The 16,316-nt window shown below is 40.5% G+C and overlaps 1 protein-coding gene across 1 annotated transcript; it reads left to right on the top strand.

Moving 5' to 3' along the window:
• The first annotated feature begins 6,110 nt into the window (after positions 1–6,110).
• On the top strand, positions 6,111–13,508 carry LOC135482132 (uncharacterized). Its single transcript, XM_064761978.1, has 4 exons — positions 6,111–6,164; positions 7,141–7,317; positions 8,941–9,061; positions 12,920–13,508. Exons 1-4 carry the CDS (start codon positions 6,162–6,164, stop codon positions 13,192–13,194), a joined length of 576 nt encoding a protein of 191 aa, XP_064618048.1. The 5' UTR covers positions 6,111–6,161; the 3' UTR covers positions 13,195–13,508.
• The last annotated feature ends 2,808 nt before the right edge of the window (positions 13,509–16,316 follow it).

Here is a 16,316-nt window from a genome sequence, read left to right as displayed (position 1 = left end):
TGATGGTAAAAAAACATACTGGTTCGGAGATATATCAGGACACAGGTGGCTGAATAGTGTCCGAAAGACAACGCGTTCAAAGTTTTTGCTGATGCAGCTAAGCAAAGAAAATGGCCTGTAATCTACCTAATTTTCCAGGAAGAGAGATATTTCCCTGAAGTTAAAGACATATTGAATAATTTCGTCAAAATTGAAAAAAATTCGTGTCGACAGACTCGCAAGTACCATTGTCTGTTAACGGAGGAGGAACTGGACTTACATTGGAGTTACTATTCTTCAAGTAAGATTTGCAGAGTTTCCACTAAAACTTGCAAAATTTCCAGATTCTATTTTCTCATTTAATTTATCTTCGTGAGATTTAATGGCATTTCTAATAAGTGAATTAATTGTAATTTGTAAGCAGTAATATGGTGTTCACATGTAGGTTTGCAAGATTTTTTGTGAAGTTTGTCTCTAAGTTTAATTTCTGTCTGAATTGCTGTTGACATCCATGGCTTGCTATTTGGATTTATTGTTACTCTACGATTTGGAATACTTATGTGAGCTGAGTCTAAAAGGCATTTGTTATCAATAGACACATTTCAACATTGTCAACTGAGATTATTTCTTCTCAGTTTACCTGGGACAAAAAGTTACGTTACCTGCTCCAATTTGCTGCATTATATTGCCAAATTAATATTTTTACATCTTTGGGATTGTAAATCTCAAATAGACAAAGACAAGACAGTGATCACTACAAAAGTTTGATACGGTCCCAGAATTTATTACCACTCCACACTTGCATATAATTGGATCTAGCTGCGTGTTAGAAACAGGCCTCGTGGGTTCATCTATTAACTGAGTCGTACCAAAGGTACTGATAATAGTCGACAAAAGTTTATTAGCTGGATTCAACAGATTTTCATTCAGGTCGCCTGTCAGTACTACGTTGTGATTATAGAAAGTGTCAATGACAAATTCCAGACTATCTTTTAACTCGTCCCACATCCCAACTTCTGGAGGTCTATAGATGACGCCAAGTATTGTGGATGGTTTGTCGAACAATTCTAACCAGATCATTTCCAAGTTTTTATTCTCCAAATGCCAGTGGCGACAAAAAGATATCCTTCCCGACACACAGACACATACTCCACCCTAAACGTGGTCACAATGACGCCGAAGAGGTTCGTGAAATCCAGGCACTAAAGAGAACTACTTTGGATATGAGAAGTGAAAAGAGAAAGAGAATCTTCCAGATCTTAGAAAGACACACCCGAAGAGACCAATTGCCGCACGGTGATGCATTTATTCATTACCCATTGTCAATACGTTCCAGCAAGTTATAAGTATGTGCGGGTAGTAGCGGATTGAAGACGGCCAAGTCTACACTAAAGAATATAATAAACAATATTTCATCATTGTTCAAACATATCAACAAACTGAAACAAGGAGTTTGACAAACTCCATAGATGGTATCAAATAAAAAACAAATTTTTAAATTTCTCTTAAATGTATTATTTACAAAAGTGCAATGGACATGTGTAGAGTATGTTTAGGTGTGAGGACAAAGACTGCAGACAAAGGTGTACTTGTGATAAAAATTTATGTATAATAAATACTTAAAGCAGTCAAGCTAAAATCTGTGTACGGGGACATCGTTATATTCTTCAAAATAAATAAATAAATAAGATACATAAGAAAGATTAACAAATAAATAGTAAATATATATGTTTTTCTGGTAAAGTAGTAAGGTTATAGTAAAGATAAACACGGAGAACTTTAGTTCAGCCAAATTATGTACATTTATATATAAGATACAGTGTGTGTTTGAGGACTGTTTAAAGAAAAAGTAGTTTTTGTATAAAATGATAGGTATCAGAATATTTTGCTTGTATAAACGTATATAGCACTGACAATGATACACTTCATTACTTCAGTTCTTATGATTTGCCATCACATGTCGGAGCACTGGGAAGAATCAAGCAAACATGGAAAGTTAGGCAGTAGAATTTTGAGAGCAGCGAATGCCAAGCAAAGTTCACACTGCACATATATAGGTCAAGTTGCAGTGATCAGTCCTGAACTCACATACATACACACTGATCAGAAAAGTATGTCATCTTCACAACAAATTTGCGTTTTTCCACATTTTCAGTTTTACGAATAAGAATATTGCCGTTATATGTCCACACATTGCGGATTTTGCCTAGCTTATTCTTGGCAAGTGCTGACTTGAATAGAGTATGGCGGGTCTTAGTCAGATCTTCGTTGACATATATTCCGGACAGAGAAGGTGTTTCTCTTAGCATTTTGCGTGCAGAAAGAATTTGTCTTCTTTGTCGATAAGTTGCAAAATTTTACAATGATTTGTTGTCGCTCTCTGCCAACAAAGTAAGAACGTGCAATGTCATTTTTGATTATCGAAACGTTTACTCCTTTGGCCAGCCTACATACAGCATCGTCTGTTGTTTCATTTTCCAGAGGTTTTAGGTCGGTAATTCTTACGCTTTCACGCTCTCTTTCTTACGCTATACTGTTCGGGACGGTCACCCTCTTTTTCAAGTTTGTTATTTCTGCCTGTGATTCACGTAATTGGAGTTTCAAAGAGGACACTTCCTGAGTAAGATTATCAACTTTCTTGAGAACAAGCATCTGGAAGTTCGTCCTGCTCATGTAACTTCTGTACAGCGGCTTTCAAATCTGATGAAAGACTAGCTATTTATTTATTTATTTGATTGGTGTTTTACGTCGTACTCAAGAATATTTCACTTATACGACGGCGGCCAGCATTATGGTGTGTGGAAACCGGGCTAGTTATTTTAAAGTCACTCGACAACGACAGCCAACGACAGCCCGTGTCATAGCTTCTTCTAGCCTTTGTTGAATACGATGTTCAATCAGCGCTTCCAGATTTGAAGTCATTTCGGGTGGATTAGGCTGAGATTGAGTCATGGTTTGAATCTTGGACAGCGAATTTAAACGTTTGAGGTTGAGGTTCTGCAAAGGTTTCGTGGACTTACGCTTCGTATGTGATCAGCTTGTAGACAGCGTGCACTCACTAGTTGTTAAAGTTTTCGTGCAGCTTGAGTACAGCTTTCCAGTCATTTACATGAGATCGAATGGGACTGCTTGACTTTTCCTCGCCGCCATTTTTTCAGTGTCATTTGTCCAGAAGAACTAACAAATTCCTCTGTTGTAGTTTAAAAATCGTCTCCAGTCGTTAGGATCAATTACTCTGCATTAAAAATACATTAGACACCTCAAGAGAGACGGGGCTGGCGACGCTTAGTCTACGGCATCCGCCATATTTGATGCACCTTATACACCCCTAATGCCTCTGTACTTAACTCATCTGGATGTTACCAGTTACACCGTACCTAATTCATCTGGATGTTATCAGTAACACCGTGCACCACGCACTTAAGCATCTGTACCTAACTCATCTGGATGTTACCAACAACATCTTACACACCCCTAATGCCTCTGTACCTAACTTATCTGGATATTACCAACAACACCGTACACACCCCTCAAGCCTCTGTACCTAATTCATCTGGATGTTACCAACAACACCTTACACACCCCCCATACCACTGTACCTAACTCATCTTAATATTACCCAACACGGCTCTCATGCCTCTGTACCTACCTTAGACACCCCTCATGCCTTTGTACTTACCTTACAAGCCCCTCATGACTCCGAACCTACTTTAGACACCCCTAAAGTCTCTGTACCTTACCCGCCCTTCATGCCTCTGTACCTACCTTAGATTCCCCTAAAACCTCTGTACCAAACGTTATTAGGATTTTCTACTCCAGAATAGCTTGTCTTTGTCTTTGCCATCATGTTGGTATATATCTCTAAGAAATATTACACCATTTGGTACATATTACCAATATATGTAACCAAAGCCGTCTGTCTGTGAGGTTCGGTTAAGGATCTGCGACGAGGTCGATGGTCATAACTGCCGCAGGGGATCGATGGTGAAATCTCCAGTGGGAGTCACTGGTCATATCTGCTGTAGGCGTTGATGGTGATAGCAGCGATATGTTTCGATGGTGACATCTGCTATAGGTGTCGATGATGATAGCTGCCATATGTGTCGATGGCGATATCTGCTGTAGGTGTCGTTGATGATATCTGCTATAGGGCGTTGATGGTGATATTCCCGTTGGGGGTCGATGGTGATGTCTCGGGTAGGGATCGATGATGATATCTGCGGTAAGCGTCGATGGTGATAACTTCAGGGTTGATGGTGATATCTACGGTAGGCGTCAGTGGTGACGTCTCCGGTTGGGGCGATGGTGAAAGCTGTGGTTTGTTTGAAGCATTAAACGTCTGTTAAGGTTTGTTAACAATGACTGTTGAACCGTATATGTCAAATTGAGTTTATCCGAAAGGCTAACAGCTTATCGGTACCGCTGTTTATCCATTTCAGTCTCTAAAGTGTATAAATACCGTCAAAGTAATATGATCTTCAAGGCGTCTTTCAGATTTTTCCCAACATGTGCACTACAGATTTTTCGGACTTGTTTTGACGTCTTTGTCGTTCTTGCTTCCATAATGGTATAAATTCAGAACTTAAGGCGGTCACGTTATTTCTACACACCCTCTGAATGGCTACTTTCACTCAACTTGACTCAACTTGTTGACAAAAAATACACATGCACATTTCCGATTCAACAATGTTGAATTGTGCTGAGTGTTGTTGAACGAAGTTGAAGTACCCGTCCAGACTACTCAAGACGGTTCAACTTCTTGCCTGAACTTTAAGTTGACTCTTGTTGAGTCAACAAAAGTTGAGTGATGTTGGATAGTCTGGACGGGGCTTAAGACACGTGTACAAAGCTGGGTCTAAATCATTTTGGACACTACGAATTATTATTTGCTTCATACTACATCACCGATAACGATAGCACAGTTGGTAGAGCGTCCGCTTCGGAAGGCGGTAGATCCAGGGTCAATCCTGGGTTGGGTCACACCTAAGGCCTTAACTCCAAAAAAATACTGTTCAACATCATTCAACTCACGTCAACAGTGTTGACCCATCTGATTTGTAGTGCGGACGGGACGTTCAACTTACCTCAACAGCATTCAACTTGCTGCTGAGTGAACAAGTTGATTGATGTTGGATAGCCTGACGGGGCTTAACGCTCAAGTGGGGGATAGTGTAACGACTGGTTGACACGTATCAGTAAAATGGGTCGGGCGGGTAAAGGCTTACTTGCTTTTTGGTAAGTTGTCTCAGTGAAGGAGCTCTATACAAATCCGTCCCGCTATAAGGAGGCACATTACATGCACTTTAAGGACTCATTCGTTGTCATACGAAATGGAAAATTGTTAAGTACGACGTTAAACCACAAGAACTCACTCACTCACTTATATACGTGCATGTACAAACGCATCAATTATGATCACATGTATGGAAATTTGTGTGGACGGATGACCAAATGTACATCTATAGCTTGCGAAGATTCCTGTGTCATTACGCCCCCTGATGTCCATGTACCATATCAGACTAGCGCTTATTGAAAAACGAGGTTTGACATTTCACTTTTTTTCAGTTGCGACGATATTGACTTCAAGATTGGAGGTTACGTCCATCAGGGTCGACCATTTCAAAGGTAGACTTTAGATGACTGTAATGTCTCGGTTTGGAGTTGGATCAGGTAGACCTAAGTAATATCACTGCAGAGATTTGATTTTCTATGACAACTTGCTTGTTGCTTTATTATGATGGGGCTTTACAAGCACTGCAACTACACGATGGTATGGCAAGAGTGTCTATAGTAGAGCACAGAATGACATTTCTACTATGTCAATCTCCCACAAACGCGGGCAGGCTAATACTTGGCGATTGCCCCTGATTTGGGTAATCGTTACCTCTGCTGGCTGCTTTGCTTAATTAGTTACTGATTCCAGACATTATTGCCGAGTGTCTAATTACAAAAACGGGTAATTAGCGAAAAGAGACGGTGGCCGCTTAGTTTGGCATAACCAGAGCTGTATATGTGCTGTTGTCACTGGCCCAGTATTTAATGATTTGGGATTGTCTGCACATTAGCAGTTGACACAGGTGATTAATATGGTGTGTAGGTGGATTTTTCATGCCGCAGTAGTAGTATAACTCACTCATACGGCAGACCGAAACAGAAAACATGGTGAAACCCTGTGGCTCCTCATGGTAACATGACAATTCTGTGTTCTCTTCTATAACGGAACAATAATTTCCAAGGGCGTATTCGAATCAAAAGTATTAGTGTCTCGAAAGGTTTAACGTAACAAAAGTGTTCGGAAAGTGGTGACGTATTTATTTATTATTTATTTATTTGACTGATGTTTTACGCCGTACTCAAGAATATTTCACTTATACGACGGCGTTCAGCATTGGAGGTGGAAACCGGGCAGACCCCGAGGGAAAGCCACGAGCATCCGCTGGTTGCTGAAAGACCTTCCCACGTACAGCCGGAGAGGAAGCCACCGCATTGGTGGGAGACTCCTGGGTCATTACGCTGCGCTAGCGCTCTAACCACCTGGGCCACGGAGGCCCCTCGGAAAGTGGTACGAAACAAAGGTGTTCCCAAGGGGTTACAAAACAAAAGTATAAATGTCAAAAATGGCTTAACAGAACTAAGATTGTCCTCAAAACGCGAAACGGACAAAACATTAATATCGCGAAAGGTTTAACGGAACAAAAGTTCTCATAACGGTAGCCGAAGAAAACGCATCAGCAACCCGAACGCTTTAACCGAAACTAAAGTGTCCCTAAGGGTAACGGAAGTAAAATATATAATAACGATTCAAGAACGGCAATATTTTAGCACAGCGATAATTGCTACATTAGATGACAACGTTATGTGGCTTCTTTCCCAACCTATGGTGTTTCGAATCCAAGCTGAGCCTTTTCTCCTGTCGTGAATGAATAATAGGTCACCAGCTTGCCCACTAAACGTGATCGCAAAGGCAGAAATGAGCAATAAACAATATGAAAACTAAATGTATTTGGGAAAATGAATATTATCATATTTTGTTCGATTATCTATCGTTTGTTAACAAAATCAGTCTATATGGAATTGATGTATTTTGACTATATATCTAAGTCTTTGTCTGATAACGTCCTCTCTGAATCCATTTTCACCTGAATGTCTTTTCTCTTCCAGATGGTCAATCACTGGTGGTGCTTGCTCTGTGTCTCAGCTCTTTTTGCCTCCGTCCTCGGAACAATACACTGGAAATGTCTGAAACCAAACGTACAGAAGTGCGAGAGTCAAAATGTTGCCAGGTTTAAATCTGCTCTAAAGGACAATAACTATCAAGCCATGTGCGAATCGGTTGAGGTAATTTCCAGATGATGATATATAAGAAAACCCCCATACTCTTTTAGTTTCCAGCAGCTGGAAACATATGTTTCATTGACAGAACCAGTGTATGATCGCCATGTACAGGTTGAATGAAAGTTAAATAATGGTAAATAGATTTCCAACGCGCAAAAATGACAAAGCCCATCTTCTGTGCATAATGTTAAGATCTGAAATCCGGTACGTGCCTGAAGCTTAAAAGTAAACCAGTGTTTACTCGTTAAACGCATTGTGATGTAAAAACTCGATTTGTATCGCATACATATGTGATTGCACAGAGCTCGGCAGTCCATCATCTTTTGCTGTGGGGGTGGCTCAACCGGGGCTGTTAAACACGTAGAGAATATTAAATTATTATTTTAATTAACTTATTCGAGGTTCAAGTCCACCATGCAGTTGAAATGATGTAAAATAAAAGTATAAAACATCATATGCGACATTGGTATGCCAAATGTGGACCATGAATGAGCGTTCCAAATTCATATCCACAGCCAACTAACAGTTCCCACGGGAATGTTTAAAAAAATAATTATGCAAATATTAAATAAAGCCTGTATGGAAAAGCATAAAAACTCTTGGACGGCAAGTCTTAAAGCACTGCGCAGGAAAACGCACTCGCAGGAATTTGGAGCGCTACTTCTGGTCCGAATGAATATATAACATTGGAAAGGACAATACTTTGTTCCTTTCAGAATCTGTCAGTATAACACACTGTTTGTGGTGCATCAAAACAGGTTGAAAAACATGCAGAATTTCAGTTTTAATGTTAAATTCTTTGATTTTTTTTTTTTTTTGATTGGTGTTTTACGCCGTACTCAAGAATATTTCACTTATACGACGGCGGCCAGCATTATGGTGGGTGGAAACCGGGCAGAGCCCGGGGGAAACCCACGACCATCCGCAGGTTGCTGGAAGACCTTCTCACGTACGGCCGCCAGCATGAGTTGGACTTGAACTCACAGCGACCGCATTGGTGAGAGACTCCTGGGTCATTACGCTGCGCTAGCGCTTTAACCGACTGAGCCACGGAGGCCCCTTAAATTCTTTGAAATGTCCAGGGCTATTTTCTATGGTTATTAAAATTTTGTTTTCGGTTCATCAAGGTTTGCTTTGTTTTGTACATTTCTGAAATATCGCTTTTACGTTAATTCGGTGATGTTGGAACGATTTTTTCTACTAGTCTCGGGTCATAAGATCCAGATGCTTGGTACCGGTATGATACTTCTTCTGACTGCTTACCACAAAGGCGCTTAAATGACTGTAAGAATTGGGTGGCAACAACTTGATGCGGCGAGGGCTGTATGAAAAAAACATCCGACTATCTTGACACAAATTTTTCCTTGGGTAGACATTAATCTTGAAGGTCACTTAACATCGCTGTGAATGACATTCGATTGTTATATAAGGAAGAACCCATCATACTTTGAAGATGATGTCACCTGTATGGTCACGCGGGCTTCCTGTAGACTGCTCAGAACTCGCTCTACTTATTAATTGCGACGACAATTTCCTATCGTGAAACAAGACGTTCATAAGCCGATACCGTTTATTTATATATTTATTTATTTAGTTAGTTATTTATTCTGTTTTATCATTTTCCAGGAACTAATTGATTGTGCCCAGATCGACTGCGGGGGAGAATCCTGGGATCCTACCGATGATTTCCTCACCAAGCTAAAGGAGTACTCTGAGGCCACAGGATTATGTGGGGACGAAGCCCAGAGTAAGTAACCAATCATCTGAGCAAATACGAGTTTATACATTTTACTCTGTAATCAATTATCCATGAGTCAGAAACGACCTGTACAAATATAAGCTTATAAATATTGCTCTGTTACCGACTCAGACTCATTTCTCATTGAGTCACAAATGAACAGGTCACATACAAACTTATGATATAATTAAGACGTACATCATTAAGAGTAAGACCAGAGCAGCGACGGGTAAGTGTTCGGGTAAATGTATAAATATTAGCAATTTACACGACCCCTAGCACCAGTGATATGCAGTGCTGTTTATTGCAATTTATTAGACGTCACTGGACTAGAATTACTCAAAATGCTGTGTTGTCATCACATTTAACATACAATCACATTAAAACATTACAAAGGGAAACTCATTCTGTATTCGGTCAGAATCTCTGGCACTCTGCGTCATGAATATGTCTATTCCCGCTTAACCCGGAATAGGGAAAGTATATTTATCGTGTGGAATTAGATCGTCACAGTGGGTATTTGAACAGTTGCGAAGGCCATCTGAAATACAGTTATCGACAACTTATATACTAGCATGGTACACGATTTGAATATTGATTTCACTCATTGGCCTAGAAGAAATCTAGCGCTTTTTCAACATCATTGAAAACTGTTGACTGATTCTCTTTGTATGATTCCGTCCTGATTTCATACTTTATATACTTTCTTAGTTCTTTGGTGGCTTGTGCTAGACGTCGGTTTGGGAAAGTGGTCTTGCGATTATTGTCCCGGAACGCCCATATTGGCTGAGAGCTGTTATACAAATGTCGGCCTCGGCGCATACATATGAAGCGATCTAGACCAAAACAAACTTTGTTGTGTACTCGACTCAGTCAAAAACCATGAGTCAAAAACGATCTAGTCCCGTACAGTCTTATAAAAGTTGTTTTGTACTCGACATGGACTCAAATCTCGTAAAAATCTGCTCAAACGAGATTTGTTGAGGATCTGAGGTTATAAAGTTATAAGCAGCAAACGACCTTGCTAGCTTAGCTTCCCGTACACACGTGGACTCTCAGCTGTTTGGTACAAGTTACAGTTATATATTGTCAGTGTTCAGTGCCAGTAATAGTCAAAACAGGGCCTAAAATTGTAACGAAATTTAACTCTTCAAGGCAATCACATAAGGGCACATAATCATAATACCTGCACTAAAGCATAAAATAAGGCGAAAATCAAATGGTTTCAATCCCATTCTGGGATTGCTACGATATGGCTGAAATATACCGGATGTGACGCTAAGCCATAATCATTCGTTAAGTCTTAAGCCCATTCCGGGAATGCTGTAATCTGCATAAAATAGTAAATACGATCAACGGTTTACGGTTGATATACGAATATATGTTTCGAAGCATAGATTGATAAATGCCTCAAAAAAACTATGCAGGGTAAATTTTCCCTTCTCATCCATAGGTAATAAGAATGGGACGGCCTGGATCATTCGGGTGTATAAGCACATAACACTGGGTTATTAACACGTTCTTCGGACATACGTATGTTAATATGTGAACGGATAAAATAACTGATACAAAATGGTAACCCATAACAATCGTTTTGCTTTTCGCTAAAAGACTTGCTTCAATTATAAAACGATTTTTCGAACTCTTAATTTGACAAGTGGTTGTTGGGGTTAAATGACCTATTTTGTCATTATTAATCCGTTACCGTTCCCTATATAATGACAGAAGGGATGGCCTATTTTGACATTATTAATCAATTACCGCTCCCTATATAACGACAGAAGGAATGGCCTATTTTGTCATTATTAATTAGTTACCGCTCCCTACATAATGACAGAACGAATGGCCTATTTCAGCTTGACCAATGGCCTTGCAGTTAGATTTGAGTCGTATCCCGAAGGAAACTTACAGTCAACAATCCCCTCTTCCGATGAATTTCATGATGTTGGAAATGTGTGATCAATAACACAATGACGACAGTTAATACCAGAGAACAGTTATTACAATAACTTAAGTTTTAGTACAACCTGAGGATGGTCTTGGGTTTCCTCGGTTTCCACCCATCACAATACCGGGAGCAGTCATTTACGGGAAATATTCTTAAGTACGGCATAAACCACCGATGAAATAAATAAATAATAAATCTTTAGTGTCCAAGGGCTTGAACATTAGCGGCCAGATATCCCACATGCCAAATTCCTAAGCTTTCATTGTTCGTCGGAGGTGTGGCTGGACTCATTGCGGTTACCATGGTGTCGATGTGGCTGTTTAAGAACTGGACTATACGCCACACTGTTTCATACCGTAAATCTTAAGAACAGTGACACTGGAGACCCTCTCAGCACACCATCTTCAAAACTGGGGTCACTTTCACAAACTGCGTATCTCAGTTTTTCGTACATTTTCTCCTAACTGACGTCGCCTTATCGCAGTATAACCCAGACAGTGTCTTTTACGAAAAAAGTTAAGAGAAATATGAGTTATGAAGTTTTGTGAAAGTGGCCCCTGAGTTATAACGTAAATTGAGCCAAAATATAACTTTGAAAAGAGCACATGTATGATAACCTCACATGGATTTTAAATGTTACTTTTACGGAAGCAATATTTACTTATTTAACTGTGTTATTTACAGTATTCCAGAATATTTCACTTACATACGACGCCCTCCAGTTTTATGCGCATATAATACCAGTGTCGTGAGTAAATCAGCTCTTAATAGCAAGTAAGCGATGGATGAGTTATCCCTCCTTGGTTATTAACAGCCGATCGATGGCAATAGGTATTAAATATGGAAATAAACATGATTTATACATATTTCTTTCAGACCAAGAATTTTGCGTCGCGTAGCTTCATAAGAAATGACTTTGATATTCAAATAACAGTATGCGAAAGAACCAAACGTGGTTTTGAAATTACTTTTTAAGAGGAAAGATAACATTAGTCCAAATGTGTATGTCCATCGATAAATTATTCAACATGAACTTCTAAAAGGATGTATAGCAGTTCAAAGTCAGTAAAATCGCGCATGTTGAGAAAATTGAAATGTTATCAGTTTTAACATATCAAGCGTGAGATATTTCTACAACCCGAAAACACACCTGTTTCCGCTGAAGTCGCGTGAGCACAGTTTTGCCTTTTTGGCCCCATGAGCGTTAGGTACAAATGGCACGACACTGCCTTTCTGGCTTCTTTATAATAAGCCGTATCCCATGGCTTAGTCCACATTAATAGTTAATTGATATAGTTATCAAGCACGTCAGAACAAAATGACTGGCCATTTACGTCGTTTTCTGCCCTCTAACAAAGGATATATTATTTGTTGTGTTTTCTTTCAATAACCTACCGGCTCCGATAGTTCCGCTAGTAGAATGTCCTCTTCCATGGGCGGTAGATCCAGGGTCAATCCTGCGTCGAGTCACATTTAAGACCTTAAAAGAGGAAGTGGTAACTTCCTCGCTTGGCGTTCAGCATGAAGGGGATAGTGCAACGACTGGTTTACCCGTAGCAGTATAATGGCTCGGGCGGGGCTGCTTACTTACTTTCGATAAGGCGTCTCAGTGAAGCAGCACCTAATAAAAGAGCGGTGGAAATCCGTCCTGTAACAAAGAGGCATATCACATACACCCTAAGGATTCCTTCGTCATCATATGACTGAAAAATTGTTGAGTACGGCATTAAACCTCAAGCACTCACTCACTCACTCCTCGCTAGACCCCAATTATGCCTGGATAATGTTTCGACTCCCCGAGTTGTCAATATACTGACTCCATTGTTATCTTACTGTCTTCGGCCTAATAGCAAACACGATGCAAGGCTGAGACTAGCCAGAACAATGCTGATGATGAGTTCATTCTGTTTACTTCACAGCCAACGCGTGTGCCGTTAACTTGAGCAAGACCTGTATGAAAACCATGGCGAAATTCATGGTGAGGATGGGCGATCCGTGCATATTTTACGGTATGTACGCCGGCTGCATCATCAAAGGCGGCAGCAAGTGCGGCGACGACACGACAACAGCCTACATGAGCGAGATGGACCGACAGATTCGCGAGAAAATGCCCACGGTATTCGGCTCCACCACTGTGGATATGTGTCCTCGATGGCCTCGCATGTACCAGATGTTTCTCCGTCAGCGGGGCTGAAGCGCCGGTCGATCACACCAGTTTTTTGAGTTCTACTCATAACATTGCTCCCATCAAGTCCCAAGTCACCTCACTCTGTTAACTGTATACCACTGGAGTCATCATTGGTGGAGTAGCGTGAATCACTCGTCTCGGGTAGAGACAAATTAATCCGTCAACCATCACCTCACTTCATGCAGCAACTTTCCATCATTTCTCCTGGACTGCGAGGCTTTGTTTAGCACCAGTCACGCCCAGCCGCTGCTCCGTCAAAACTGTGTAATATTAACCCAAATATAATCGAGCTGGCAATTAATCCAGTACTTAAAAACTAACTTCTAAAAGAGTTTTTGGAATTACTCCTTGTTCATCTAATTCACATAAACAATCTGGCAGTGTTTGGGAAAGAAAGAAAGAAAGAAACTCTCGAAAGTAACACCAGCTCACTAGGGTGTTAAGGCAACTTGCTACGGGGATTCCTTTCTTTGAAGGGGATCTCTAAACCTATGTGTAATGCACAATCGAGAGAGCCCTTAGTCTAGACTGTCAGTGTATCAGACAGCTGAGGTTTGATTAGTTGAAGTTGACGAGCTTATCCATAGTATTCCATTGAATGGGGATGGGATGGGAGACATACTCAACACAGTGTGCAGATGAAGTAATCTGCAATTGTAGTTAATTTAGGTATATACTTTAGTGCTTACCACCAAACAAATTCGTCAAACCATCACATTTGTTAAGTCAGCTCATGGCAGCAAACGGCTCTCGTAACTCGCTTCCATTTTGAGCCCAATAGTACATTTAAAAACTATGGTCCTGATAACGATCCTTTTCATACAGTGTTCAACTAAACAAGTTACGTATACGTGACAGAAAACTTTCCATATAAATCTACGAAAGCTAACCTAAACAAGCTACAGTTACAGGCTACATTTTAGCAAGCGGGCACACAAGCAAATCTGACCTAGAAACTGTTCAAAACGCTGCGTCTTTTAAAGGTTACACGAAATTAAAATCTTCCCGCAATCAAGTTACTGAACCTGGACAAACTGTAGGTCACTTACGTTAAAACTGGCTCTGTTTGTTTTGTTATGAAAATTTCACCACATTCTCAATGAAATGTCTTCTTATAATCCAGGCAATGTATTGGATATCTTGATCGATATATGGAAATTAAAAATCATTTGAACGATGAGCTAAAATCAGCCGAGGTATTGGTTTGGCCGCAGCGGATCAGCCAGAACCGGGTTCTCACACGGCCTTATGCACTTTATCACCTCTAATGACTAACATTTTCCACGCCGATTCAGTACGAATCCACACCATCTTCTGTGATGCTCGCAAGACTAGATCATTCTGTGATCTGCTTCGTTCTTCGCACTTACTGCTTTGCGAAATACAGATCTGTAGTCTTCCATTCACTAACCTGGAACTCGGTCTTTTCGAGAGTGCTGTTCTCCGCATCAAAGCTCTACGCTACGAAAACATGTTCCCTTTAATCCCACAACAATTCAGACTTCAAATCACCTAGTCACTAGTACTCATGAATAATAAAGACCACATCGTCACAATTAACTCAAATGTACCCGTCGCATCGAACGTAAGCTGAACTTCGCCTGAAGACTATTTTCGACACGAGTCGGCCACACTTAGCATCATCCATGAGAAGATGAACTAATGAACCTTTGGGCTGAAACCAAGTAGATGACATATTAATATGGCGACTGAAAACGCGTCCCGGGATCTTAACATTATTTATGGTTTTAATAATGTACATAAAGAATTAAATGCAGCTATTGTGAGGAAGACTATCTTATTTTGGGAAGAGCAGCCGAGTATGGCGATGCGCGAAGTTCGGGAGCTGTCCGAGTGAATGCACAGGTTATATCTGTGTGGATCGTAACGTTATGGTCTTTATTATCCCAGCAGAATGAAGTGATGTGAATGACAATTACTTTTGATATTCGTCTCGTACACCTTTGACAATTTGGGGACAGCGCAGGCGACAGGACCTAGTTCCACGTTTGTGAATGTCTGCGGGTAATCTTTCCAGAAGCGCATGTAGAAATCGTCCAGAATACTGACACTTCGTGGAGGCGCCACACTATCTGGGTTCGTCTAACTACATGTATAATCCTGGTGGTCGGAGTATCGCAGGCAGCGAAATTTGGCGCGAACGAAACCGTCGGTCGCGCAACGGTTACGTGCGGTTCAATTTGGCTAACCGGAAAATCGGTTAGGCCAACTGTCCAACGAGAATGTCCTTAGAGTCAGTGTGCATTAGGTAACTACAGATAAACTGGACTGAACAGCTTTCATAATCCCAACGCGGCCAGTATGGCAACGCGTCTAAAAATAGAAACATCGATTTCAGCCACAGCCAGCTGCCTGTGCTGGTCACATGGAAATGTAATCATTCATATATGTTTTACAGGCTTTGAGATAATACTCAAATTATTTATTTTGACTTATCTTTTCACGATCACGCAAGTAAATAAAACAAGGTTACCTTTTCATGTAGTTTAACTGCTACTCGAGCGCAAATTAGTCGAGTCTACCGTACAGATTGATGGAACCCTTACGGGACCTCACCGGCTGCGTTCTGATTTAGAGCACAGGCCTGTGACGCATAGGCCTGTGACGTCAAGGTCTCTCACGGCCCTGTAGCGAGTATATATATATATATATATATATATATATATATATATATATATATATATCACTGTGGTAAGACTCACACCACGTGCGTTGGAAACTGCGTTAATTATCAGTAATCAGGGATACCAAACTCGCTCCCCAATACCGTAATGACACTTACTGGAAGTACTTAATGTTGGACTGGGCATATTGCAAACATATAAGCCTGTATAACGGAATTTCACGTAAAAATGTGCCACAGGAGTTAAGTACCAACCAGGCAACACACAACGTTGAAACACCGTGTGAGTGTAAAATTTCTCTTTCTTTGTTCACCAACCTTACGGTATGAGCTGCTAGATACAGAAAAGAAAAACAAACATAACATTGAGCTGAATACTTTTATTAATGATCCAGAATGATGCCTGAAACATAAACCACGTAAACAATTAGCGTAACCGATCGGGTTGATAAACATACGTGGCGTAACCGAATGATCGGTTAGG

This window comes from Liolophura sinensis, chromosome 1, assembly GCF_032854445.1.
Source record: "Liolophura sinensis isolate JHLJ2023 chromosome 1, CUHK_Ljap_v2, whole genome shotgun sequence".
Lineage (NCBI taxonomy): Eukaryota > Metazoa > Mollusca > Polyplacophora > Chitonida > Chitonidae > Liolophura > Liolophura sinensis.
This window is presented reverse-complemented; position numbering and strand designations above follow the sequence as displayed.